The sequence below is a fragment of the Schistocerca americana genome, chromosome 8, assembly GCF_021461395.2.
Source record: "Schistocerca americana isolate TAMUIC-IGC-003095 chromosome 8, iqSchAmer2.1, whole genome shotgun sequence".
Taxonomy (NCBI): Eukaryota; Metazoa; Arthropoda; class Insecta; order Orthoptera; family Acrididae; genus Schistocerca; species Schistocerca americana.
Window position 1 is genome coordinate 113,757,630 of NC_060126.1, and position 26,871 is coordinate 113,784,500.

At 37.6% G+C, this 26,871-nt stretch overlaps 2 protein-coding genes across 3 annotated transcripts in view; one reads left to right on the top strand and one right to left on the bottom strand.

The window, feature by feature from the left end:
* Nucleotides 1-3,436, top strand: part of LOC124625800 (lysosome membrane protein 2) — a 618,718-nt gene extending 615,282 nt beyond the window's left edge. For both annotated transcript variants that reach the window (XM_047149260.1, XM_047149259.1), the window contains exon 10: nucleotides 635-3,436. In XM_047149260.1, the coding sequence (XP_047005216.1) occupies nucleotides 635-955 (321 nt within the window). In that variant the 3' untranslated portion in view covers nucleotides 956-3,436. The remainder of the gene's footprint in view (nucleotides 1-634) is intronic.
* A 13,507-nt stretch (nucleotides 3,437-16,943) lies between these two features.
* The window catches only part of LOC124544635 (xanthine dehydrogenase-like), a 234,711-nt gene continuing 224,783 nt past the window's right edge, over nucleotides 16,944-26,871 (bottom strand). The window contains exons 24-27 of the mRNA XM_047123244.1: nucleotides 25,377-25,538; nucleotides 21,604-21,700; nucleotides 21,390-21,500; nucleotides 16,944-17,207 (exon numbers count right to left, since the gene is read on the bottom strand). Of these exons, the coding sequence (XP_046979200.1) occupies nucleotides 17,140-17,207; nucleotides 21,390-21,500; nucleotides 21,604-21,700; nucleotides 25,377-25,538 (438 nt within the window). The 3' untranslated portion in view covers nucleotides 16,944-17,139. The remainder of the gene's footprint in view (nucleotides 17,208-21,389; nucleotides 21,501-21,603; nucleotides 21,701-25,376; nucleotides 25,539-26,871) is intronic.

Here is a 26,871-nt window from a genome sequence, read left to right on the forward strand (position 1 = left end):
TCTTGCGGACTTCTCATTTTGTTTTTACCGTTGACAACATGACTGCCCTTTTACATTTTTTAGCCTTTTCCCTTTTATCATTCTGACTTTTCTGAGATGTCATACTGTCGGAATGGACCACATTTGAAACAAAGGACTGATGACCTTGCTGTTTGGTCCTTTCAACCCCAACCAACCAACCAACCAACTAACTAACTAACTAACTAACCAACTGGTACCTCACAATATACATGCAAAAATAGTACATTTGAATTCCATGTGATGACTAGTCTGCTCGTGTTAATTATGAACAATTATTCAAATGCATTCTAGGAACATATTTTCCATGTTCTACATAAACTTTTTGTAATATTATTCAGAAGCCTAAACCTCCCCCTCTGCGTTGTTCAGTATTTCTAATAAATTTGACAGCTGAATGGTATATCTACTGAGGAGAAACACATAAATTACAGTTTAGGTAAATGAAACAGTACATGATATTAACACCTTTAAAATTTCAGACTCTTTTTAATTATTTGCCAATAATCAAGAGTTTGCAAAAATTAGAAAACTTCATATATGATTGTAAAGCATATTGACACTGATAGGACATAACAGCCTAAGACAATCCAAACTGATGTTTGATTTCCCACAGGGTGTTGATGGACTCCCAACTGATGTCACTGAGCTGCTCAATCTTGCTGCCACAGCTCCTCCTATTGCTAGATCAGCCATCTCATTTGGTCTGATTGCTCTTGGAGCCCTTCTGCTGCTTATTGCTGCAGCCTGCTTGTGGCGTTCTAGCAAGCGACAGGAAACACTTCACTTGGAAGGTACGAGTCACTATGTGAAGCCTTCAGAGAAGCAGAAGAAGGACATTGCTGCAAATGGGCATCCAGCAAATGGCAATGGTAAAACATTTGAAACTCTGAACCCTGCATTCCTCACAGGACCTGAAAATGGTGCAACAAATTAGAATCCGCAGGGTGTTTTGGATCACTAATCTGCAGCAAGCAGGCTTGTGGCCCAAGATTTGTGATTTTGAATGATATTAAGACTCTGTTTCATACAGTGGACAGTGGCTACACGCTATTATCAGCCCTGCAATGGCAGTTGGGAGTACATGGATGTTTGATGGCAGCTCGAACTGCCACCAGAACAATTTTTTTATTGTTAACATGTCGGTTCATCTTGTAACTGGCTTTAATTTCCATGGTATATTGTGTTTGTTACTGTTGTGAATGCAGTGAAAACAATGTTTTCCACAGAGAGCTCAAAATGTGAACAATTTGGAAGTACTCCTTCAACTTGTTTTATCCATGACTATCTGTAAAGCTCAATGGAGTGGAGATCCTTGTGCATGTATACAGCTTTGTATCAATGACTGATCGCTGAACACTGACATTACAAGTAAAATAATAAGACATATTGCAGTTTTGTTTTATGAAAAATATGTACTGCAGCAAGATGCATGTAGATTTTTTGCTCAATTCTGGGAAGAAGAAAATAAATGATTGCTCTTGTGCTCACATACTAGCAGAAGCAAATTATTAAAAGTGTATATAACTATCCAGATTTTTTTACTCCATGTTTCAGCATCTTCATTTAAGCTATTTGTTGTGCATACATTAAAAACTGTATTACCTATACTTTAGAAGGTGCATATCAGCTGAATGAGAGAAACAGTGTATTGTGTAAGACCACTAGCTTTAGAAGTAGCAAAATAAAGACAAGAAGACCATCAGATGTATACAATAAGGATTGATGCTGTTAGCAGTTATTGCTCAATGTTTAATAAGAAGGATGATAAACATTTCGCATATGGTTAATTGATGACAAATGTTGGGCATGATAAAATACTGTTATCCACATAGGTAAAGATTGCCAGTGTGTTTAAAGACAATAAATACAGTTAAAATTTTCTAACACTTTACTTAGTTCCGCTATAGTTATGTCTTCAAAACATTTTTTTTACCCTGCAAGTTCATCATAAGTATTAAAAAATTAATTTCCCCCCTTTAAGTATAGAGGTCTATTGGGCCAACAAAACTGAGAGTAACTTGGCTGGCACACCTATGTGTAACACTACACAAATTGATTTTGGTTCTGGATTCTTTTGTTGTAGAATTACTAAAAAAGATAAAGAAAGGGGACGGGAGCATTGTCAGAAACACTGAAAGAAATGTGCAGCTTTTGACTCTGATTTAGACAAATTTATAGTAGACAGAAAGTAAACAGTTGCAAGTAAGATAGAGACATGATAAAATATAGAGTATTGCCAGAATGGTAACACTTTCAAGAAAAAAATAATTTGAGTAATTCTATACAGACATGAAAAGGCCAAACATATTCACAGATGACAGTATGCTAAATTAGGGAGATGTGCACAAAGTGGCACACAGTTCTAGGTTGTATGAATTTAATGAGAGTTTAGCAGAAGAGGGAGCAAAAGTTTAGAGATCATAGGTTGCTTAGAAAAAATAAAATGAAATGGCTGATTAAGTGAAAATACAAGATGGTAAAAGGGTACCTGGTATCCCTACTTTTGGCATACAGACTATTATTAAGCATTCACTCTCTTTTCTAATTAACCTTGTGATCTTACTATCCATTCTCAGCTGCATTGCTCCTTTGTTACAAAATCCTTTATCTTATGAAACATCTTGGTTTTTTTGTGTACTACCCAGCACTCTTGTTTTAAGAATGGACAAACCCTTATATCTGTCATTTGGTACAATTGGCACTCAACATCTTCTGGTTGTGTTTTGGCTAAATATTGTAGGAACTGCACTTTGTGTTCTTTCATTATATTTCTGTTACTTTACACAACATTTGAATTCATCAATTTTGAGTAAGTTTTTCTTTCTTGTATACAATTTTTTGTAGAATGAATGTAATTTATATGTGAACCACAGAATCTGTCAGAGTAAGAATAACAAATTTTGCTCTGTATGTGGAAGATGAGTACGGAGAATAGTGATTCACTATTTCAAATGTTCTAAAGAATTTTTGTATTACCAAGAGGTACATATTTTAAGAATTTTGGTTTTACATTTGCTGTATGTGCAATCTAACAAGCTGCTCTGTGATGTAATACGTAGAATCAATATCATAAAATTTTACTCCGTTAAATTGGAACTTCCTATACGTAAACCTCTCTCTTTCAGGAGTAAAATGAAGAAAAAATATTTATTTTTGTAGGGAAAAAATTGTACACTATATGTTTTAAAATGACTACAAAATAAAGTTCGACAATAAAATTTTATATGCCACACGTTAACTTACGGCATTAAGTGAATTACCTGTATAGAGTACCTGGAATGTAATGGCAGTACTGTTAATTTTATATGACCTCTTTTAGTGTTAACTTTGAAAGAATATCGAAAATTGCCATTACAGTAACTTTGTGTAATTCGTGATGTAAAATCAAATAAAAACTGATCTTTAAAATAGTGAATTTTTTCTCATATTATTGCATGATAATTACACTTAAAAGCTTGTAGCTGAGCTGCAAGATAGCATTAAGTTTACTGACAGTGACTTGAATAGCCACAGGAAATAGGAGAAATATGGCTAACAAACCTGTATTAGTTTTTCCACAGATGTTAAAACAGAGTAATTGTTTCTAAAAACTGTGATTTGTGGCACTGTAGAAATGCACATAGAAAAATAAATTTTATTAATTTTGCCACTAGCAGAAGGTAAGGATGAAGATAAAGAATCAAGGCATAGCAGTATCTTCCTTTCCTCTTTTCTGCTTTTCTGTGGATTTAATGACATTAAACTCCACACTTCATTCAGTGTGAAATAACTGTTTCATACATTAATGCAGATAAAAGTTATTATGTAAACACACATTTTGATTAGTAATTTTAGATTTTTCCAGTGTTAATGGCTTTGAATGCCATCTGGGTGACCAGCCATGTGGTGTGATGCTGATTATATGATATTTCAGCAGCTACTCTCTTCCGTCCTCAGGAGGTCCCAATGACACAATCTTGAGAGGATGGAAGAAAATTGGCTTTCCAAAATACAGAAGAGCTCAAAAAACACATTTTGATAATTTGAAAAAGATTCAAGAAAGGTAGTGCTACAAAGCCCTAATAAGTCAACAGTGAAGTATGAAACAACAAGAACAATTAATTGTAAGAAAGTAATTAGATTAGTAACTGGGGAAGTGATGTGCAGTGGATAGGTACAGAAATAAGATCTGAAACCAGGCCTCTCTCTCTCTCTCTCTCTCTCTCTCTCTCTCTCTCTCTCTCTCTGTCTCTCTCTCTTTCTTTGAAATCTACATCAAGGGGGTTACGAAACTTCCTCATTTTAACTCAATATATGGAATAAATAACTTGATTCTCAAAATAATTAAGATATGCCTTACATTTAGTGGCACTAATTACACAACATACCAGTGTTCTACACAGGAATAAATGGCTATGTTGTGGCCATCATGTCAAATACTGCAGTCAGTTTTATTCAGTAAATACACTGCCTATACCATATTATACAAGGGAAATGAACTTGAAGACAATATTTTAGAAGAGAAAGAAGATGTAGATGAAGATGACATGGGACATGTGATAAGAATTTGATGGAGTACTGAAAGATAAAAGTCGAAACAAGGTGCCTGAAGTAGGTAACATTCCCTCAGAATTATTGAGCTCCTCAGGAAAGCCAGCCATGACCACACTATTGCACCTGGTATCCCAGATATGAGACAGGCAAAATACTTTCAAACCTCAAGGAGGATATAATTCCACTTCCAAAGAATGCAATTGCTGACAGGTGTGAATACTACCAAACCATCAGTTTAAAAAGTCATGATTGCAAAACACTGAACTGAATTATTTACAGAAAGATGGAAGAACTGGTACAAGTTGAATTTGGGGAAGACCAGTATGGGTACAGAAGAAATACAGGAACAAGTGGGGCGCTATTGAAACTATGATGTATCATACGAGATAGGTCAAAGAAAGGGAAACCTATTGTGTAAACTAAACAAAACATTTTCTGCATTGTTTCACACAACTTTCTTGTTACTATATGACCTAAGTTTCAGGTTAGAAGTAAATTTTCTAGTACATCACAAAACCCAAATGTGGAAACCAACAAACACACAACTGTAAACTTCTTAAATTTATCGACTCTTGACCTGATCTATAAAAATTCTCTCTGTTGACAATTTTTTTCACACAAAGATTTGGATTCTACAACATTCATTAGGACAGCATTTCAAATAATTATGAATACACATACACAGGAGTAGAGCTATATGTACCCATCGTCGTAATTAGCACTAAAACTGACTCTAGTACGAAAGGTGGGAATTAGTAAAAATTTAAAATCAAGTACACGTTACACTACGAAGCATCACTCTAGATCACAACTCTGTCTCAAACTAGTTAAACTTGAAAGATTTGGGTTTCTTTTCCATTTGCAAAATCACTAAAATGTCAAATTCTGGATTGAAATTCACACCTTTCATGAACTCATTTCACAGTAATGTCCAAAATTTGTACTTTATCTTTGGCAAAAACTCAAGAAGTGGAGTAGCATAGATTTACTAATCACTACATTATGAAAAAGGAACAGAGTCACAATCACATAATTACTACTCAAATCAAAAGTAAGAGCATGGAAGTTGTACCAAGTCATTGCCATTCTTCTCCACACAACTCTGAGTACTACTCTCATTCAGCCAGAAAATTAAATCTTCACAAAATCACAAAATGTTACCAAATAGTTAACCTGTCAGAATATTCACATCACTGTAGCACCTCTGTTATCAGTTGATTAATAAAATTACTTTACCCTTACCACTTTAAGCTCATAATTCCTCAGAATACCAATAGAGGTTTTCAGATAACCTATAGATCCAATAATGCAGCATTGTATAACTTGTACCTCACTAAAATATTGCTCTTTCTGTTAAGCTCTCATTCCCAGATGCAGTGTCATGAATTGCATAATATACTCAGTACCCAATGTTGCCTAGTTCACAAATAGATCACTATAGTTACACCACATTTGTTTGTAAGTAGTTTTCTTTTTCATTACCCAATGATGCCTGTCAGCTCCATTATTTTTCTTACATTTCTTACTTTGTTAGCTAGTGCAGTGCGTTCTCAAAAATTATCCCTACTGGAGAGAGAGGCTCCCTAACCATTAGGACCCTAATATTATTCATTATTTTATTATTTCATTATTGCTTTATTATCTAATAATTAAACACCTGCTCTGCTTATGCAATGAAAAATTGAGTCTACTGAAAAACACTCCATACTAAAAGGTCCTTATGCTAAGGCAAACTTATCTCTCATTACTGATCAGGCAAAATTATCACTTAGAAAAACTATTATTTCACTGTATTCCATCAAATTGCTTGAGATTCTAGCCTTAAGGGTTATATACATACATATCTATCTATATATATATATATATATATATATATATATATATATATATATATATATATATATATATATATATATAATAGAGGGAAAAATTCCACATAGGAAAAATATATTTAAAAACAAAGATGATGTGACTTACCAAACGAAAGTGCTGGCATGTCGATAGACACACAAAAAAACACAAACATACACACAAAATACTAGCTTTCGCAACCAACGGTTGCTTTGTCAGGAAAGAGGGAAGGAGAGGGAAAGACAAAAGGATTTGTATTTTAAGGGAGAGGGTAAGGAGTCATTCCAATCCTGGGAGCGGAAAGGTTTACCTTAGGGGAAAAAATGGACGGGTATACACTCGCGCGCGCGCACACACACACACACACACACACACACACACACACACACACACACACACACACACACACACACACACACACACACACACATGCAAGATATGTCTGCTTGTGTCCGTATATGTGTGGGTGGATATGTGTGTGTGTGCGAGTGTATACCCGTCCTTTTTTCCCCCTAAGGTAAGTCTTTCTGCTCCCGGGATTGGAATGACGCCTTACCCTCTAGAAAGCTAGTATTTTGTGTGTATGTTTGTGTTTGTTTGTGTGTCTATCGACGTGCCAGCACTTTCGTTTGGTAAGTCACATCATCTTTGTTACATAATCACAGATGATGTGACTCACAGAACGAAAGTGCTGGCAGGTCGATAGACACACAAACATACACATGAAATTCAAGCTTTCACAACAAACTGTTGCCTCATCAGGAAAGAGGGAAGGAGAGGGAAAGACGAAAGGATGTGGGTTTTAAGGGAGAGGGTAAGGAGTCATTCCACTCCCGGGAGCGGAAAGACTTACCTTAGGGGGAAAAAAGGACAGGTATACACTCGCGCACACACACACATATCCATCCGCACATACACAGTCTTTCTGTTCCCGGGATTGGAATGACTCCATACCCTCTCCCTTAAAACCCACATCCTTTTGTCTTTCCCTCTCCTTCCCTCTTTCCTGATGAAGCAACCGTTTGCTGCGAAAGCTTGAATTTTGTGTGTATGATTGTGTTTGTTTGTGTGTCTATCGACCTGCCAGCACTTTCGTATGGTAAGTCACATCATCTTTGTTTTTAGATATATTTTTCCTGCGTGGAATGTTTCCCTCTATTATATTCATATCATTAATTTGAACCCAACAATTCTGTGTGTTATTGTCACTGTTGCATTTCGAACTCTTTTCTTTCGTCTTATTTTCTCTTTCTGTTTTTGCCAGTAGGTTCACTTTGTATTCACCTCCTCCTTTTTACCGTAATCTACTATACAATTTTATCCCGGCTATATATACTCAATAATACGTAACCCACTTCCAAACCATAACCAAAAAAAATTTTTTTTTCCGCTTTCAACACTATCGCTGCTATAAAATCCACCGTTTCTAGTTCACAAACAGTTCCTTTCACCTATTAAACAACAATTTCGGCTAGTTCTAATAACTTTCGCTTTATTTCCATTTCCGTTTTTCCCACATCATTGATCATTTTTAGCCGCTTCCCACAGGTTTTAACGTCATTATTTCTTTGTCAGACAATTGTTAGCCTCATTCTCATAATCTGCCACCAAAAAACCACTCCTTTTAATACATTTACACGTAGTTTTTTCGAAATTTTCCCAAATTTCTCCACCCTTTAACGTGTTTTGGTGGCAACACAATCACCTAACCTTTATGCACATCGTTGTCTACCAACCCAGGTTCACCACAGGATCAACACAGCCCAGCTTTAACCAACACTTTTTCGCCTTTTTTCACACCAGATCTCCAGTTGCTTTCTAGTTGACCTTTATCTCTCCCCATATATTTTTATTTTCATTTTTATTTTCATTCTCATTTCAGCCTCATGTTACACTTTCCACGTTCTAATACCATGTCACCCTCACAACACCCCCACAATGACCCCATTAAGTTTTATTTACATTCCCTCCGCAAACATGCCTTCGCCCTAGCCAGATTACGCTCCCATATTTTATTTTCTCAGGCTTGTCTGACATTTGCCATTACCCCTAAAGGCCTCACACTTAAAGTTCACATCTCTGGCTGCAACCCTTCTTTCAATCAGTCCCTATACCAGTTCCAAACTGAATAATCCATTGCCCTCACCTACCTAGTCCTTCACCTACACATCAACTCAGCCAATGAACACACCCGTCAACTCCTATCCTTAATAAAAGTCCTCAATCTTTCCTCTCCCACATCCACACTGGCTGTTCAGAGCATCCTCCTACAAGCCAACCTCAAATTAGAACAACATGCCACCCTCCACCTCAAAAAACTATCCAATCTCCTGGTTTTCCACCTCCGGGAAGGCAACTCACTCACCCTTTACAACCTTTCCAGCAAACCTCAGCCTCCTCTCATTGCACACAAACCCAGTCTCTCTGATCTACTCAATCTCCCACTTCCATCTCCACTACCTCCAAAACCTCAAAATTCCAATCAACACAATTTGGAACCACAACACCCCAATTCAGTAGTTAACCTTTCCTCCAAACCTCTCTCCCAATCCGAAACCTCTGTCCTTGGTCTGTGTATGTGCAGATGGATATGTGTGTGTGTGTGCGAGTGTATACCTGTCCTTTTTTCCCCCTAAGGTAAGTCTTTCCGCTCCCGGGATTGGAATGACTCCTTACCCTCTCCCTTAAAACCCACATCCTTTCGACTTTCCCTCTCCTTCCCTCTTTCCTGATGAAGCACCGTTTGTTGTGAGAGCTCGAATTTTGTGTGTATGATATTGTTTGTTTGTGTGTCTATCGACCTGCCAGCGCCTATGTATGGTAAGTCACATCATCTTGATGTGACTTACCATATGAAAGTGCTGGCAGCTCGATAGGTGTATCGACCTGCCAGCGCTTTTTATGGTAAGTCACATCATCTTTGTTTTTAGATATATAATAGAGGGAAACATTCCACGTGGGAAAAATATATCTAAAAACAAAGATGATGTAACTTACCAAACGAAAGCGCTGGCATGTTGATAGACTCACAAACATACACACAAAATTCAAGCTTTTGCAACCAATGGTTGCTTCATCGGGAAAGAGGGAAGGAGAGGGAAAGATGAAAGGATGTGGGTTTTAAGGGAGAGGGTAAGGAGTCATTCCAATCCCGGGAGCGGAAAGACTTACCTTAGGGGGAAAAAAGGACAGGTATACACGCGCGCGCGCGCACACACACACACACACACACACACACACACACACACACACACACACACACATACACACACACACAGATGTCAGTCGAGGCGGAAGTACAGAGACAAAGATGTCGAATGACAGGTGAGGTATGAGTGGCAGCAACTTGAAATTAGCGGAGGTTGAGGCCTGGTGGGTAACGGGAAGAGAGGATATACTGAAGGGCAAGTTCCCATCTCCGGAGTTCTGACAGGTTGGTGTTAGTGGGAAGTATCCAGATAACCCGGATGGTGTAACACTGTGCCAAGATGTGCTGGCCGTGCACCAGGGCATGTTTTGCCACAGGGTGATCCTCATTACCAACAAACACTGTCTGCCTGTGTCCATTCATGCGAATGGACAGTTTGTTGCTGGTCTTTCCCACATAGAAAGCTTCACAGTGTAGGCAGGTCAGTTGGTAAATCACGTGGGTGCTTTCACACGTGGCTCTGCCTTTGTTTGTGTATACCTTCCAGGTTACAGGACTGGAGTAGGTGGTGGTGGGAGGGTGCATGGGACAGGTTTTACACTGGGGGCAGTTACAAGGGTAGGAGCTAGTGGGTAGGGATGGTGGTTTGGGGATTTCATAGGGATGAACCAAGAGGTTACGAAGGTTAGGTGGATGACGGAAAGACGCTCTTGGTGGAGTGGGGAGGATTTCATGAAGGATGGATCTCATTTCAGGGCAGGATTTGAGGAAGTCGTATCTTTGCTGGAGAGCCACATTCAGAGACTGATCCAGTCCCGGAAAGTATCTTGTCACAAGTGGAGCAGTTTTGGGATTCTTCTGTGGGATGTTCTGGGTTTGAGGGGATGAGGAAGTGGCTCTGGTAATTTGCTTCTGTACCAGATTGGGAGGGTAGTTGTGGGATGTGAAAGCTGTTTTCAGGTTGTTGGTGTTATGGTTAAGGGATTCGTGACTGGAGCAGATTCGTTTGCCACAAAGACCTAGGCTGTAGGGAAGGGACCATTTCATGTGGAATGGGTGGCAGCTGTCATAATGGAGGTACTGTTGCTTGTTCGTGGGTTTGATGAGGACGGACGTGTGAAGCTGGCCATTGGACAGGTGGAGGTCAACATCAAGGAAAGTGGCATGGGATTTGGAGTAGGACCAGGTGAATCTGATGGAACCAAAGGAGTTGAGGTTGGAGAGGAAATTCTGAAGTTCTTCTTCACTGTGAGTCCAGATCATGAAGATGTCATCTATAAATCTGTACCAAGCTTTGGGTTGGCAGCCCTGGGTAACCAAGAAAGCTTCCTCTAAGAGACCCATAAATAGGTTGGCATATGAGGGGCCATCCTGGTACCCATGGCTGTTCCCTTTAATTGTTGGTATGTCTGGCCTTCGAAAGTGAAGAAGTTGTGAGTCAGGATGAAGCTGGCTAAGGTAATGAGGAAAGAGGTTTTAGGTAGGGTGGCAGGTGATCGGCGTGAAAGGAAGTGCTCCATCGCAGTGAGGCCCTGGACGTGAGGAATATTTGTGTATAAGGAAGTGGCATCAATGGTTACAAGGATGGTTTCTGGGGGTAACAGATTGGGTAAGGATTCCAGGTGTTCGAGGAAGTGGTTGGTGTCTTTGATGAAGGATGGGAGACTGCTTGTAATGGGTTGAAGGTGTTGATCTACATAGGCAGAGATACATTCTATGGGGGCTTGGTAACCAGCCACAATGGGGTGGCTGGGATGATTGGGTTTGTGAATCTAAGGAAGTAGGTAGAAGGTAGGGGTGCGGGGTGTCGGTGGGGTCAGGAGGTTGATGGAGTCAGGTGAAAGGTTTTGTAGGGGGCCTAAGGTTCTGAGGATTCCTTGAAGCTCTGCCTGGACATCAGGAATGGGATTACCTTGGTAAACTTTGTATGTAGTGTTGTCTGAAAGCTGGCGCAGTCCCTCAGCCACATACTCCCGACGATCAAGTACCACGGTCGTGGAATCATTGTCCGCCGGAAGAATGACGATGGATCGGTCAGCCTTCAGATCATGGATAGCCTGGGATTCAGCTGTGGTGATGTTGGGAGTAGGATTAAGGTTTTTTTAAGAAGGATTGAGAGGTAAAGCTGGAAGTGAGAAATTCCTAGAAGGTTTGGAGAGGGTGATTTTGAGGAAGAGGAGGTGGGTCCCACTGTGACGGAGGACGTAACTGTTCCAGGCAGGGTTCAATTTGGATAGTGTCTTGGGGAGTGGGATTAGGATCATTTTTCTTTGTGGCAAAGTGATATTTCCAGCAGAGAGTACGAGTGTAGAACAGTAAATCTTTGACGAGGGCTGTTTGGTTGAATCTGGGAGTAGGGCTGAAGGTGAGGCCTTTGGATAAGACAGAGACACAAAACCACTCCTTTTAATACATTTACACGTAGTTTTTTCGAAATTTTCCCAAATTTCTCCACCCTTCAACGTGTTTTGTGGGCAACACACCCACCTAACCTTTGTGCACATCGTTGTTTACCAACCCAAGTTCACCACAGGTGTGTCTATCTATCAACATGCCAGCACTATGTGTGGATGGATATGTGTGTGTGTGTGCGCGCGAGTGTATACCCGTCCTTTTTTCCCCCTAAGGTAAGTCTTTCTGCTCCCGGGATTGGAATGACTCATTACCCTCTCCCTTAAAATCCACATCCTTTCGTCTTTCCCTCTCCTTCCCTCTTTCCTGATGAGGCAACAGTTTGTTGCGAAAGCTTGAATTTTGTGTGTATATATGTGTCTGTTTGTGTTTCTATCGACCTGCCAGCACTTTCGAATGGAAAATCACATCATCTTTGTTTTTTATATATATATATATATATATATATATATATATATATATATATATATATGTGTGAGTGTGTGTGTGTGTGTGTGTGTATGGCATAGCTTTAAGAAAGCATTTTTAGATGAATATTTGTCCAAAGAGAAGCAGGAAAGAATTTGGAATGAATTTTGGGGAGCAGAGAGATTTGACTCTAGGAAGAGTACTGTGAAAGGTTTTGGATAATCAAACTGAAATATTTGGACCAAGAGCTAGGTAGTGAATCAATAATTATGGGTTTAGTAACTAAGTTGCATGAGAAAGTTAGAGCATTGCTTGTACCTGCCCCTAGGGGTAATATTAGTGATTTTTTGAATTATGTTGATGAAGTGGAGAGGCTGAAGCCCTCAGTGGAAGATTATAAGAGGAATTTTGATGATAATAATAAATCAGGGAGAGAGTTTCAGATAGATAGGATGAACATAACTAATTCCAGTAGAAACTCAAGTAATGCTTCTGTGGAGGATAGCTAGAATGGGCATGGAAATGGTAGGAGAAATTCATGGAACAGAAAGGGGGAGAATGTGGTAATTCTGGATTAAACCAGGTAAACTAAGCAAGTAGGGGGTTCAACATTCTGTGTTGGATGCAATTATGTGGTGATAACGCTTGCCCCAGCTGTCTGTCTCATGATTTGTCTTAACATTGCTTAAACTTTGCCATCTGCCATAAACTTTTGCCTTTTCTGACTTTCCCTACTAGATTCTTCCTCCTTAGCCTTAACAATTTCACCCACTTCAGTACTGTTTTCATCCATTTTGCTCATATCACCACACATTGTAGATGATGCTTTTATCATCTTATCTACAGTATGACATTCATCCCCATTTTTCAAAGTTACAGTCATGTTTGATTTATAACCACTATCATCTACTGAATCAGTCAACATTAAGTCTTTCTGTTCATTTAGAAACTTAACCTCTACAGCTTCATTATCAATCACATCACTCCCCTGTTGTTCATTCTCCTCCATCACATTGTCTTGTTCATTAAGGCCACTCATTATGTACCATTAACATAAAACGGTTTTTGCTATGAATCACCTTATTTTTATTCACTTGTCTCCTGCTGCTGCTGTAGTTACTCCCAACTGTCCAAACCCCACTTGTTTATATCAGTTGGGTTGAGTCCAGCTGGCACACTGAGTGGCTGCTGCGACTTCTCTTCATAATGGCTGTCCCCATAACGTCGACCAACAATTTTATGGTGTTATTCTAGTGTTACTTGTTCACACACAATCAAACTTTTGGAATACTGTAATTAATTTTCACTGTCAATTAGTCTTTTCACTGTTTTCAGTAATACTGGTGCTACATATACTGTAAATTCAGTCATTCTGTTCAAACTGCACTGTTCACTGTTCAGAGTTAACAAGTCCTTGTTTATTGTGTCCAAATACAATAGTCCTCACCCAAAATGGCACCATATGTGACATTCACCTACTTTATTTCTTTGTTGATAGTCCTTAGTGTTGATTTACTGCATTGTTATACTGGCTGAAAAATGGGGAGTGGAAGTTCAACACTAAATACTGTAAGTGATGTAGCCGACAGTTGCACAATTGCGTTTCACAGTTCTTTACTTTCACTGTTTACATCTGCCCAATATTACGCAGTTATATGGCCAGTTCACTATTGTTAAATGTTGATAAGCCTCATTAATATGTTGCATTCAACATCAGCATACTGCTACAAAAGTTTGGTGCTGAACATCTATGAGCAGTAAAATCCTAATCACACAGTTCACAGTTCTTGCAGAATAATGCACTATGTGTAACACTATTTTTCAAATAAATTAAACATACATTGTCATTAGTTGTTCTAATACATGGCCTATTTGTGTTACACTTATTCCAATGTTAAGCTGTTGCATTGCTGTTACTCTAAAAAATATATATTTCTTATTCCACCATCAAGTTGATGCATTGTTGTTACTCTAACCAATACATATTTCCTGTCTGAAAATCGGCTGTGGACTGACTGTCTTGGGACCAAAACTCAGTGCTTTATATATCCTCTCAATAGCAGGCACTGAAACTATACACTGTTTTATGTTTAAGTTACAGAAATTACAATTAAAACATAACTCATTCAATTAACTGAATACATCAAAAAACTCCTCCTTTTTAACAGTTCCTTCTACCACAAAGGTTAGGCTTAATTATTTGTTTAATTAATGAAATTAACAGATATAGTTATACAAACAATACTTTTGACAAATCTGGTAATTATTTTGGAATTAATTAAGTGCTGGCTTTGCTAATATATTTCCAAATAGAGCCAAACAGATACTTTAAGAATCCTAGTAGGTCTTCTTCCAAATGTTTATAATTAGTACAGAATTTATATTTGTTTATAGGTCAATAATAGAATCTAAGTCATGAAACACATTGATTTCATCCTAAAACAAAAGATATTAACTATGAATGGTCAAAATAGATTGGGAAATTAATCACATACACAAAACTAAGCACAAAGTAGACCTAGTCCTATATTCCTTGAGACTGAGGGCCAACCCTTCTCTTTTCTGGAAATGTAGATTATACTCATGCATGTTAATGGTAATTAGACAACAATAAATATAAAATGAATTTGAGGAGGCAGATGGCACAACAGGAGGAAGTGAAGAGATCACAGCTTGCTTCATCACAGTCACCTTCAAAGGCCAAAATGAAAGCTCCAGTATTCACACTGTTTTCTTTAGTCCCTGATGGGTATGATGGATCATTGATCCAAATTAGCACACAACTTGTCATCAGTCTGTAAACAAGATCTCAGTGGAAAATGATAACCAGTACTATATGTATTCATATGGGAGTTATAGAGACAAGAATATCATTCAGCTTGTCACAGGCAGCAGCATCGATGACTGTTTGGGGGAGTACATTTTAAGCATAATGGAGCCACTTTTCATCTTTTAAATAATTGTCACATCCCCAAACCTGTCCTCAAGATGATCAATGGAGAACAAAGGCTTTGTAGTCAAAAATAAATCCCTGTCTGTTATAAAAAAAAAAAAAAAATAGTTGCAGGAGTATTTCTCGTCTTCTCTCTAAGCCCTATTCTATGGCATAGCCATGGAAGGGAACATTTTATGGTTATGCCTTGCCACACTGTAATATGTCTTAGCTTCAGAGAGCTGGGACCTTGCAGCTACAAGCAGAAGAAGGTATAATCCACATCATGTGCAAATCTTCTGCCATGGTATCAACCACTCTAAAAGGGGGCTTCCTAATAGGTGCCATCCAACTACAGCTACCTGGCCAGTAAATCATTGCCTGGAGTCCCTTTGCCCCAGACTTATGGGGATGTACTCCTTGGCTTGCATGGGGTGTTTCCAGCTCAGGCACCAAAAGTACAATACCTGCATGATCATGGGGCAACCACCATGCAGGTAGTTGATGACTTTGCCCACAATAGAATGGCTGTTGTACTGGATTTTATGCATAGTACAACTTCAAGAAAGAAGGGTGCAAGGAGAGAAAGGCACAAAGGCAGAACATATACTGCACTGGGTGTCCTTCCCAGTATGATCTACATTTCTGTGAAATTTAGAAGAGAAGTAGCAAATTTAACTCAACAAGGGGATCATATGATTAATAATGAGAAGATGTAGAAGACAGGAAGGTAAGAAAATAAGTGTCCAAAACACAAAAACCATATCCAAGCAAAATCACCACCAAGAAGACCTTACACTGGAAAGGTAGACATGAAGAAAGAATAAGACAGACAAGCAGCATGGAAAGAGAAATATCAGTGCAAAGGCTGCAGCCTCATGGTGGCCATCCATATACTCACAAAATAGATGTGAGCCCCCTGGAGTAATCTGTCATATTTGCTTATGTCAGTAGATTTACCCATTTGCAGCTCACATTTTCCCTAGAATGATTACCCATTCATCTGTGCTAAACTTACATACTTTCCTTACAATGTCACTTGCCTGAAATGGCAACAGGTGGCATGAGTAATGAACTATTATTCATGACAAAATACTCTGCTAAATTTCCATTCACAGCATTCTTTTATTATGTGCATACTATCTTTATTTCCTTGCCTATAAAATTTCATCCAATAACTTGTCATTTCTGAATGAATTCTGAGATATTTTTACAGTCTGAAGATATTTGGTTTCCATATTACATTTTCATATAATTACCACCTAACTAGTCTTCTGCTACTTGCTGCCTCTGATCATATCTCATTGCCTTCATTCCTGTGTGATTACTAGAAACTATGTTGAAGTTTTAATACCAGTGGCCTTTAGAAAACATAACAATCATGTACAGGACCCATATGGCAGTATTCAGCTGTTCTGTGGACTAATGAGTGCGATGCATTATTGATCTCATGAAATCAATGGTGCCCACAATGGCATTCACTCAAAACTTACATTTGGTTACCTTGCAAAAATCTCATAGTGAAGTTTAATTGCATATTTATGATTATGCTGCGGCTGTTTGTATGTCTTAAAATGATTAAGTTGTTGTTATATGTAAAATAAGGAAATGGTATACTGAAGAAGATGAAGTTCACTATTTGACGGACTTTGAGATAGATTTATTATTCCCTTCATACATACAAAGAAAAAACATATTAAGTCAATAAATTTCTATAGTTTCACAAACTTAAACAACAGTACATTATATAACAAAATATGGTTATACAAAAGAAAAGTTATTTTCACAGTGTCTGCACAATGCTATATCTGCAATCAATGTACACAAGATTCTCCTACAAATCAAACTGTTTGTAATCTGTCATAGCAGCAAGTAATATCTTCTCTGGTGTTGCAGGAGGTGCTGAAAAAAATGGATATAATTTTAGAACTATAGTTGGACATTACTGTATCTTTTAAATTTTCCACTTGATTTATACTACAAATGTCACTCAATTGTTTTGGTATATAAGCTTACAGTATTTCCACAACACAGTCTCACTTCTGTCTTTAATTTATTGTAGGATAGGACTTTCACATCTGAGGTAAATTTCAAGAACACAACATAGTGATTAGAGGTCTGCATCTATGTTAACACTGACTCGAACAGCTTGGTGCATGTAGCTCCGTTTAAGTCTGTCAGATATCAATACAGCCAGTCTGGACTGAGGGGGCAGCCACACTTTATTCCCATGATGCTCATTTGAGCATTATACACTCAAGTTGCTTGACCGTCTGCTATAGTTACCCAAGCACTGCTCAGTTAGCCACTGTAGGATCATGGTGAACAAACGCGAGATGAAGGAGAGTGTGAAAGTGAAACTTGATTCGAAATAATATATCCTGAGTGTGAAAAATGCTGGTTGTAAGAATGTTTAAGCAAGATTTTCATCAATGACTGATAAAGGTGTTGGCTACATGCATTGCGGCGAGTGCTCTATTTTCCTGTCTTACAGATCTGCCTCCACTCGTCTGAAGGCATGTCTGCAGATTATGACTAAGTGTAATTCCCAAAGCATTAGTAGTTTCAGTGAAAGCTACACAAATTAAAAAGGTACTTATAAATGTGTGCCAGAGACACAACATTAGGCGTAGGGTTTTACATTTTATATCAGGAATTTGTAAATGCTGGTTCAGAATTGAGAGATGTAAAGGTTTCCAACATTTTGCCCATCCTGTGATAGTAGTATAAAACACTGAAGGAGAATTCAATGAAACATAAGTGAGTATGATGCCCAGCATTATCCACGCTATAGGCATGCATGCATGTGGATGTGCAGCAGATTCAGGAATCGACAGATATCAGAAACTGTGTTGCCTATCTAGTAATGTGCACTTTGCATATCAAGATTAGGCACTGTGTAATATGGCACTGATGACAAATCATTTTTCTGAGAAGAAAAAAAAAGTATGGGAATTTGTTAAGAGCTACATCAAGGAAACATTATTCAAATAGTTAGGAGTAAATCCTCAGCATTTTAATAAGATTTCATTAGCAACCGATGAAGGCACTAAAACATGCAAAGCACTGCAATCCTTTCTGCATTATGCATGCATTACACATGTTTTGAACAAAGCCCAGAAAAACATGCTAGACAATGTTTCTTTGATAGATGGGCTTGGGGTGGTTATTCTATGAGTTAATGCTGCTAAAGATAGTGGCTATTTCTTGAAGAAAACTGGTGATGTGAATCTGATACAGACAAACTTCAAGCAAGATAGTGAAGTAAGTGTAACAGCTTATTTACAATGTTACATTATATACTAAGGCAGTATGACAAAGTCATGTAACTACTTCTGTAGAGAGGTGTGTCTGAAAAATTTACTGGTTATGACAACAACATTGCGAAAGAACTTGTGGGATTTTTAGGGCCATTCAAAGACACAACAGGAATGCCAGAAAGCAAGAAGTTACCAACAGTTTAGTTTTTTTTGTTACAGGTACACAAACTGAAAAATCTTTGTAATATGGAACTCGAAGATGAAAATTGCTTCCTCCTTACTCACACCCATAATGACTATGAGCATCAAAGAAATTTGATCCTACATGGATGCGTACTGCCAGTTATTCTTCCAGCTCATGATACTCAATTAGAAATTGGGTTGGGGGAAAGGTACAATTTTTACCCTCTAAAATGTGCCAGTTGGTGGCTTGCAGTATGTTGGTAACTGTACTAGACAGCTGATATCCTCTGCTTTCTTATCCGCTCTAGTTATAGCTTTTGTTCTGCCACTGATTGACAGTAACTACAGCACCTAGAGAGCTAGACTACTAATGGTTTTATTTTTGTAATAACAGAAGAAAAGTTTTTCTGATGGCAGTAAACAGCATATATATAATTAGAAAAAAGCAAGAGACAATGCCGTCTTGTAATACGTATTTATTATGACTGGTTTTGATTATTCACCATCCTCCAGCTAAGAGAGAATACAATAATAACATCAAATATTGTACATATCTTCACATATGGAGAACAACTTAGACATAATCAGAATGCATATAACAGTGATCATAAGTTTCCAGTGATAAGGCAATGCGGCAAGTGATAAACTGGCTATCCAGTACATAGCTACCTGTCTACTCAACAGACAGTTTATCACTTGCCACACATTGATCCACATTGCCTTATTACTGGAAGCTTACGACAATTGTTTTACACATTTTGGCTAAGTTTAAGTTGTTCTTTGTATGTGAAGACATGTACAACATGTGATGATGTGATTGTATTCTTTCTTATCTGGGGGATGTAGAATAATGAAAACTGGTAATAATAAATATTACAAGACAGCATTGTGTTATACATTTTCCAAGAAAACTAAATTTGACACTGCCACTAACATGGTTTTAGCCAGTGTGGCCATAGCTACCTTGTGAACATCAGTTTTCTGCTAGATAATTATCAGAGATTTTTTAATGTACACTTGTGATTTCAGGTACTCTCAAAAGAAGTAATCACATACACTCAGTTTAGGTGTCTGTGTAACCTGCAAAATGTCATCCTTGTCTACCCTGGAAACAACTCATAAAGTACCAACATGAACATTCCAGCAGAATTTTTGCTGAAACCATACCCCCAATGAAAGACTCTATGATGAAATTTTGAGGTAAGGAGTCGGTTTCACCTCTGTATACTGACAAGAATTAACTGTTAGAGTTCCCTCATCATTTTCAAAGAGATGTTGATCTTTTATCTCTGTCTGTCATATCACACAAAACAGTGATCTGAGACAGTAATAGGGCATGTATGCAACAGTTAGGATTTACAACCCAGTCAGTAAAAAATAATTTCCTTTTTTTCCCTACTCAACATGAGCTTCATCATTCATGAGAAATGTGTTTTGGTCAGTTTCTTATGAAAAGCAAGGACACTTGCTTCTGTCATGATCAACAATATCTTGCATCACAAAAAACTATTTTGTATTAGTCCTTTGTGTAAAGTTCTATAAATAATGGTGCAAATTGACTGAGAGGCAGCCACATGTTTTCGAAAGGAGAACTGAAGGCTCCGTATCTGTGTTCATCTCACTGAGTCCATGTTATGTAATCTTCTTACACTTTCCATAGGCTCAGTGGTTTCTCCATTTCAACAGAAGCACTTCCTCAGAAGTTTCTAGTTCATAGGAGTGTTGTATTTTGACAAGAGAATGACCATGCTGCAGAGTACTGAAGTGGAGATGGAACAACCACTGTGTATTCACAAGTGAGCTGTTATTAGAAGAATGTTTTATTGTGAACATATGAGTTGCATTATTGAAAAATTCATTCCTCCTGCAAGCACGCAGTGCGTGCACTTAGTTCCATAATTGCAGAGCTGCCACTGTCCTGGTATTTACAATGTGCAAGGTTCTCTGAGCCCTCTTTGTGTAATGACTGGAGGACTACAAAATGTTGCTGTAAATTATTACAGGTGTGTTCAAATAATGGAAAGTCCCAAATGGAATAAGAACAATACAGGAAGGATAGATTGCTACTCACCACACAGATATGGCATTGAGTCACAGTCAAGCCTAATGAAAAGGAATGTTAGGAATATTTCAGATTTCAGACAAAGTCCTCCTTCAGATGCAGCTCATCCACAGAACCACCATCTTTTTGGGCAGACAGAACTACTTCATATGAAGCAAAGAAAGTCACAGTAATCATGCACAGAGGAGGTTAACCTACCTCTGTTAAGTTAAAATGTCAAATTAGTATTTATGTGTTTTCTGCTTCTAAAGAAGGAGTTCATCCAAAAGTTGAAATATTTCTCACTTTTTCCCACTGTATCTGTCTGTAACCCAACAACTCCACTATGTGATGAGTAGCCACCTATCCTTTCCATGTTATTATAGGGTTTGTAAAAGTTATAATTTTTTGTTTCTTCATTATTCTCAAGTGATTAGTTCATGCTTTCTTCAAAGACTAAAAGTTATTTTTTAATGAAGTAAACTTTAAAATGCCATTTATACAAGTCTGAGTGAAGCAGCCAACCTTGATACTTGCAAACTATATCATTACAATTGTTACTTTAGAACAGCCGAAATATCATAGTGCAGCGATACTTACCAATATCTACCCAGTTGTCTGTGGAACCAGCATCTTTCCTGGCAGAGAGAACAGCTTCACGCAAAGCAAAGAAGGTCACAATACTCATACACAGAGGAGGCTCACCAACCGCTGTGAAGTCAAAATGACAAAATTTATTTACCATTATTTAGTGAAGAGTATGTAAATGTTTTCTACAGACAATAGGCCAAGGCACTTGTAAAAGTTAAATTACCTTTTGACCGAAGAACACCAAGTGGATTGGGTGCTTTCTTCTTCAGTTCTATGTTGAATTCAATTGGAATATCTTTAGCTCCAGGTGGTTTGTAGTTCTGAAAGAAAAAATGAAGTTGTAATTTTGTTATGCTATGATTTTCAGAAACAAAAACTTTAAAATTCAAATGCTGAACAAAATGAAGAGAAGGAAATCAGAAGGATAAATCAAAAACAAAATAAAACTGCCATTTTTTTCTGAGAAAATGTAGAAAGTAATGCATATTTTACAAAAGACATGGAAACTGTTTAACAATGTAGCTTGTAGCCATGGCTTGTGTGTGATGACAATCTGTGTTGATCAATCATGTGTTGACTAACACCACAGGCAGTCAACTATTACAACTTTGCTGCTCAAAAACATTAAAAAAGAATAAATTATAAACTAAATTTGGCAGAAGCAAGTGGCACTGAAGTAAATTTTCAGCTTCAGCTGGCACTTCGGGGATCAGCCTATATTGCTAATGGTTGGCGTATGATGCAATTTTTATAAACAAAAATTATTCATATGTGCAGTACAAATCATAATGAAGGTGATGTATAAAAAGAGACCTAATTCAAGACAATCTGAAATATCTATTACTTATTTCTCAGTTACATGTTTTACTAATGCAAGGCATAACAGGTTATTGGGACTTGTCCATAAATTTCTTTGTACTCAACATGATTCAGTATCATCTCATTAATTATTTGCTACACCCATCTAATCTTTAGCTTTCTTCTCTGGCACCAAATTTTTAAAGCTTTTATTCTCTTCTCATCTGAACTGCCTATTACCATGTTTCAATTCTGCACAATGTTACAATACAGACAAAGAACTTTGGAAAGAAGTTCCTAACATTTAAACTTATATTCAGAGGTACAGTAACAAATTATTCTTTTTCATAAATATTTTTCTTGATATTGTCAGTCTGCATTTTTTATCCTTTCTAGTTTTGTCATCAGTAAAACTCATCTGCTACTTTTGGTGTGGCATTTTATAATCTAAATCTTTCAGTGTTGCCTGATTCAGTTCAACTACATTCCATTAATCTCGTTGTACTATTGTTGTTGTTGTTCAGCTTATAACATTCTTTGAAGACACCATCCATTTCATTCAAATGCTCTTCCATATCCTTTGCTACCTCTGACACAAATTACAATATCATTGATAAACCTTAAAGTTACTATTCTTTCTGCCTGAAATTAAATTTCTTTTCAGAAACTATGCTTTGTTTCCTGTTCTGCTTGCTCAGTGCACAAATTTAATAACATCAGGAACGGACTACAGCCTTGTCTTACTCCCTTCTCAGCCACTACTTGCTTTTCATGTCTTCCAACTCCTGTAACTAAAGTCTGATATCTGTTCAAGTTTAAATGACCTTTACCTCCCTGTATTTCATAACTGCTATCTTCAGAATTTCAAAGAGTGTATTCCATTCAACATTCTGAAAATCTTCCTCTAAATCTAGAAATGCTATAAATGTAGGTTTCCCTTTCCTTAACCCATCTTCTAAGATGATTCATATTATCAGTATTGCCTCATATGTTCCTGTATATCTCTGGAACCCAAATTCATCTTCACTGAGGTCCAGGTCAAATAGTTCTTCCATTCTTCTGTGAATAATTTGTGTCATTATTTTGCAATAATGACTTGTTAAATTAATAATCAGTAATAATGAAACTTGTCAGCATATATCTTACATATGACTTGGAATACTTCTGTCATGTCAGACTCTCACAAGGATCTCAATAATTCTGAGTGGTTTTTGTCTACTCCAAGGGCTTGTTTCCACTTATATCTTTCAGTGCTCGGTAAAAACTTTCTTGTATTTTCATAGCTCCCCTCTAATCTTCATTTACTTCCTCTTTTCTTCCTAAAGTATTGCCTTGAGATTAGTATCTCTTTTATAGCCATTCTACTTGTACTATGTCTGTTGTTATAGTTCAGTGCTGGCCAAAAGAATTTTTTAATGTGAAATTTTAGACTTGTTCAAATGTGAAGTCTGACAGCACAGCATGGGGAGGAAACACTGTCAATGGCCCAAGAGTGGTGAAATTGTACAAACAGTTTGTTAAAGGCCTGAAAATGGTAACAAGAGAAGTGCATGGAGGCATTTACTCACCTCTGTCAATGGGGAGTGTGATCAGTGATTAATTCTCAGTGACTTGCTCAGTAACAGTCTTAAATATTGCAACACAGATAAAAATTTGTTTTGTATCCTGTTTCCACTGAATTCAGATTCACCCTACATCCTACTCTGAAGTAGTTGATATAAAGTCCTTGAAGAATTTAAATTCTGTAAGCTGGGATGAAATTCCTACAAAACTAATAAAGGCAGTCAGTCGTCCATAAAATTGCACATCCTCTGTCCCTTATAATCAGTCAATCTTTTGAGGAAGGATGTTTTCCCAATAGACTGAAATATGCTGAAATGCAACCCATTTATAAAAAAGGCAAACATGATGAAGTGGGTAATTATTGACCAATCACCTTGGAATCAATATTTTCCAAAATATTTGGAAGAGTAGCATTAACCAGATACTCAACTCTAATAATCTGTATAATATTATCCAGAACAATCAGCATTGTTTCCAAAGAGGATACTGCACTGTGCAAGCTATCAATGAACTTATTACAAAGTTAGTAGTAGTTTAGATAATAAAATGATAGCATGGGGCTATTTTGTGATCTAACTAAAGCTTTTGACACATTAGCCCACAAACTACTACTTTGTATGCAATAACAAAATGGTTTTAGTGAATATTCACTGAGATGGATGTCATCTTATCTATTAAACAGGAAACATAAAGCAGTAATAGAAAAAAAAGTAAGATATTCTTCTCAAGTTGAAACAAAGCAGAACAAGGTGTGGCACAAAGATCTATCCTTGGGCCAATACTATTCTTGTATTACATACATGACATGCCAACTAACATAAATTCAGACATAATTCTTTACACAGATGACTCAACAGTCATTAGAGCCATGGCAGGTGAAGAAAAAGGACAGTCATGCAGACCCCTGTTCGATGCCCTTGATCTTATGCCTGTTCCTGGCCTCCATAACTATGAAATAATTAATTTTTCTAAACAAAACACTCAACTTTTTGAAAATAACCTGTTTAATCATGACTATGATACAAGAAACAATCTCGTTACCAACTCATAGGATAAAACTGCTGGAGAAGATAAATTAACATATTACGCATGAGGCTGGGAAATAAAATCTGTGAAAAATTTAAAAATTATGAATCACAAGAATTTACTTAGCAAGTAAATATTATTACTACGTTGAAGAATTTATGACTCACTGTCACAAATAGCTATGCCTGATGTTTAATTTTATTCTATTTCTTACTACTTAGTTACTTTAAGTAAATATTTTTCTCAATTTTACTTTATTTTCAACATCAATATATTAAGTCATTTTGTGGTACTTAAAATTACAAAACAGTTGTAAATTAGTCTGTATATTTACAATTAGAAAGTAGCTTCAAATTGACAAATCACCTATGTCCCAATCATTTGATTGTATATGACTTGTTTTGTGACAATATAGTCTCTATTCTGTTCTGTTCTAATAATAATGCATGAGAATTTACTTTTCTATTAATATGTGTAATAATGGGTACCAAATCATCTTCCCACAAAAAATCAAAATGCAACTATCTGTTGGGATGTAGTCTTTTGGAAGATGGAACAAGAGGTCATACATGACATAAAATCACAAGGGAAATAGGTAACCACAATTACCCATGTTCTGTTTGTCAGCACTTTTCCAGTTTCTTCATCATAAACAATGTACTCCGTCAGCCAATAACCAAGTCCCATAACAAATGCACCTTCAATTTGACCCACATCTATATCAGGATTCATGCTTATACCAACGTCTTCCAAGATATCTACACGGAGTACCTGGAACATCATGGATCAAACATATAAATAACTCTTACAATTCAACTGATAATTATAAGTTGCAACAAAGAAAAACACTAGCTACATAACCAGAAGTTGTAAATGATTTCTAACAAATCTGGAGATTCAGTTTAGCTTAAGGAATTTATTCTGTTATAAGTAGTATGCTGAAGAAGCAACATAGAATATAACTAATGATTCATTTTGCTTTCAGTTCTGAATAATGCCCAGCACTAAAATAAATTCAGAAAGTTATTGAAAAATCTTATTCCATTATCTGTGAAACGAATACTAGCAAAGAGATAGAGGGCCTGGCCAGTACTTACCTCAGCTCAGTACAACCGATAGATTCACAAAACAGAACAGAAAATTTACATTCCTAGCTTTTGGAACTTTGTTCCTTCATCAGGCAGCAGAGAGGGGAAAAAAGGGAAGAAGGGAAAGAGGATTCAGTTACTCACAACCCAGGTTATGAAGCAACAGGGAAAGGTAAAGAGGGAGGGTAGCAAGGATGGAGGCATGGTTGTCAGAGGGAAGCCAAAGATATTCTACTGTTAAGTACTGTGCCAGCTTCAAACCAAAGAGGATGCATACAGAAGTAAAGAGGTATATAGTATAAAGATATACACAACTATGTAGGATGAAAAGATGTGTGAGGGGCTAAAGAGCAGAGAGAAAAAATTGAAGACTGAAGAGTAAATGGGAGTGAGGTTGGTTAACATAGGTTCAGTCCAGGGGGATGGCGGGATGAAGGGATGTATTGGAGTGCAAGTTCCCATCACCGCAGTTCTGAGGGATTGGTGTTGGGTAGGAGAAGCCAAATGGCATGTATGTTGTAGCAGGTTCCTAGGTCCCTAGAATTATGCAAGACAGCATGCTCTGCTACTGGGTATTGGACATCTCCTAGGTGGACAGTTCTTCTGTGCCCGTTCATGCACTCAGCCAGTTTAGTTGTCATCATACCGATGTAAAAGGCTGTGCAGTGCAGGCATGTCAGCTGATAAATGACATGTGTTGTTTCACATGTAGCCCTGCCTTGAATTGTGTATGTTTTAGCAGTAGCGGGACTGGAGTAGGTGGTTGTGCGGGGGATGCATGGGGCAAGTTTTGCGGTGGGGCCGATTACAGGGGTAGGAACTGCTGGGTAGAGGAGGTGGTCTGGGAATATTGTAGGGTTTGACAAGGATGTTACGCGCGTTAGGGGGGTGACGAAAGGCAACTCTGGGTGGTGTGGGGAAATATTGTCAAGGGATGATCCCATTTCAGGGCTTGACTTGAGAAAGTCATATCCCTGGCGGAGTAATTTGTTGATGTATTCGAGGCCAGGATAATA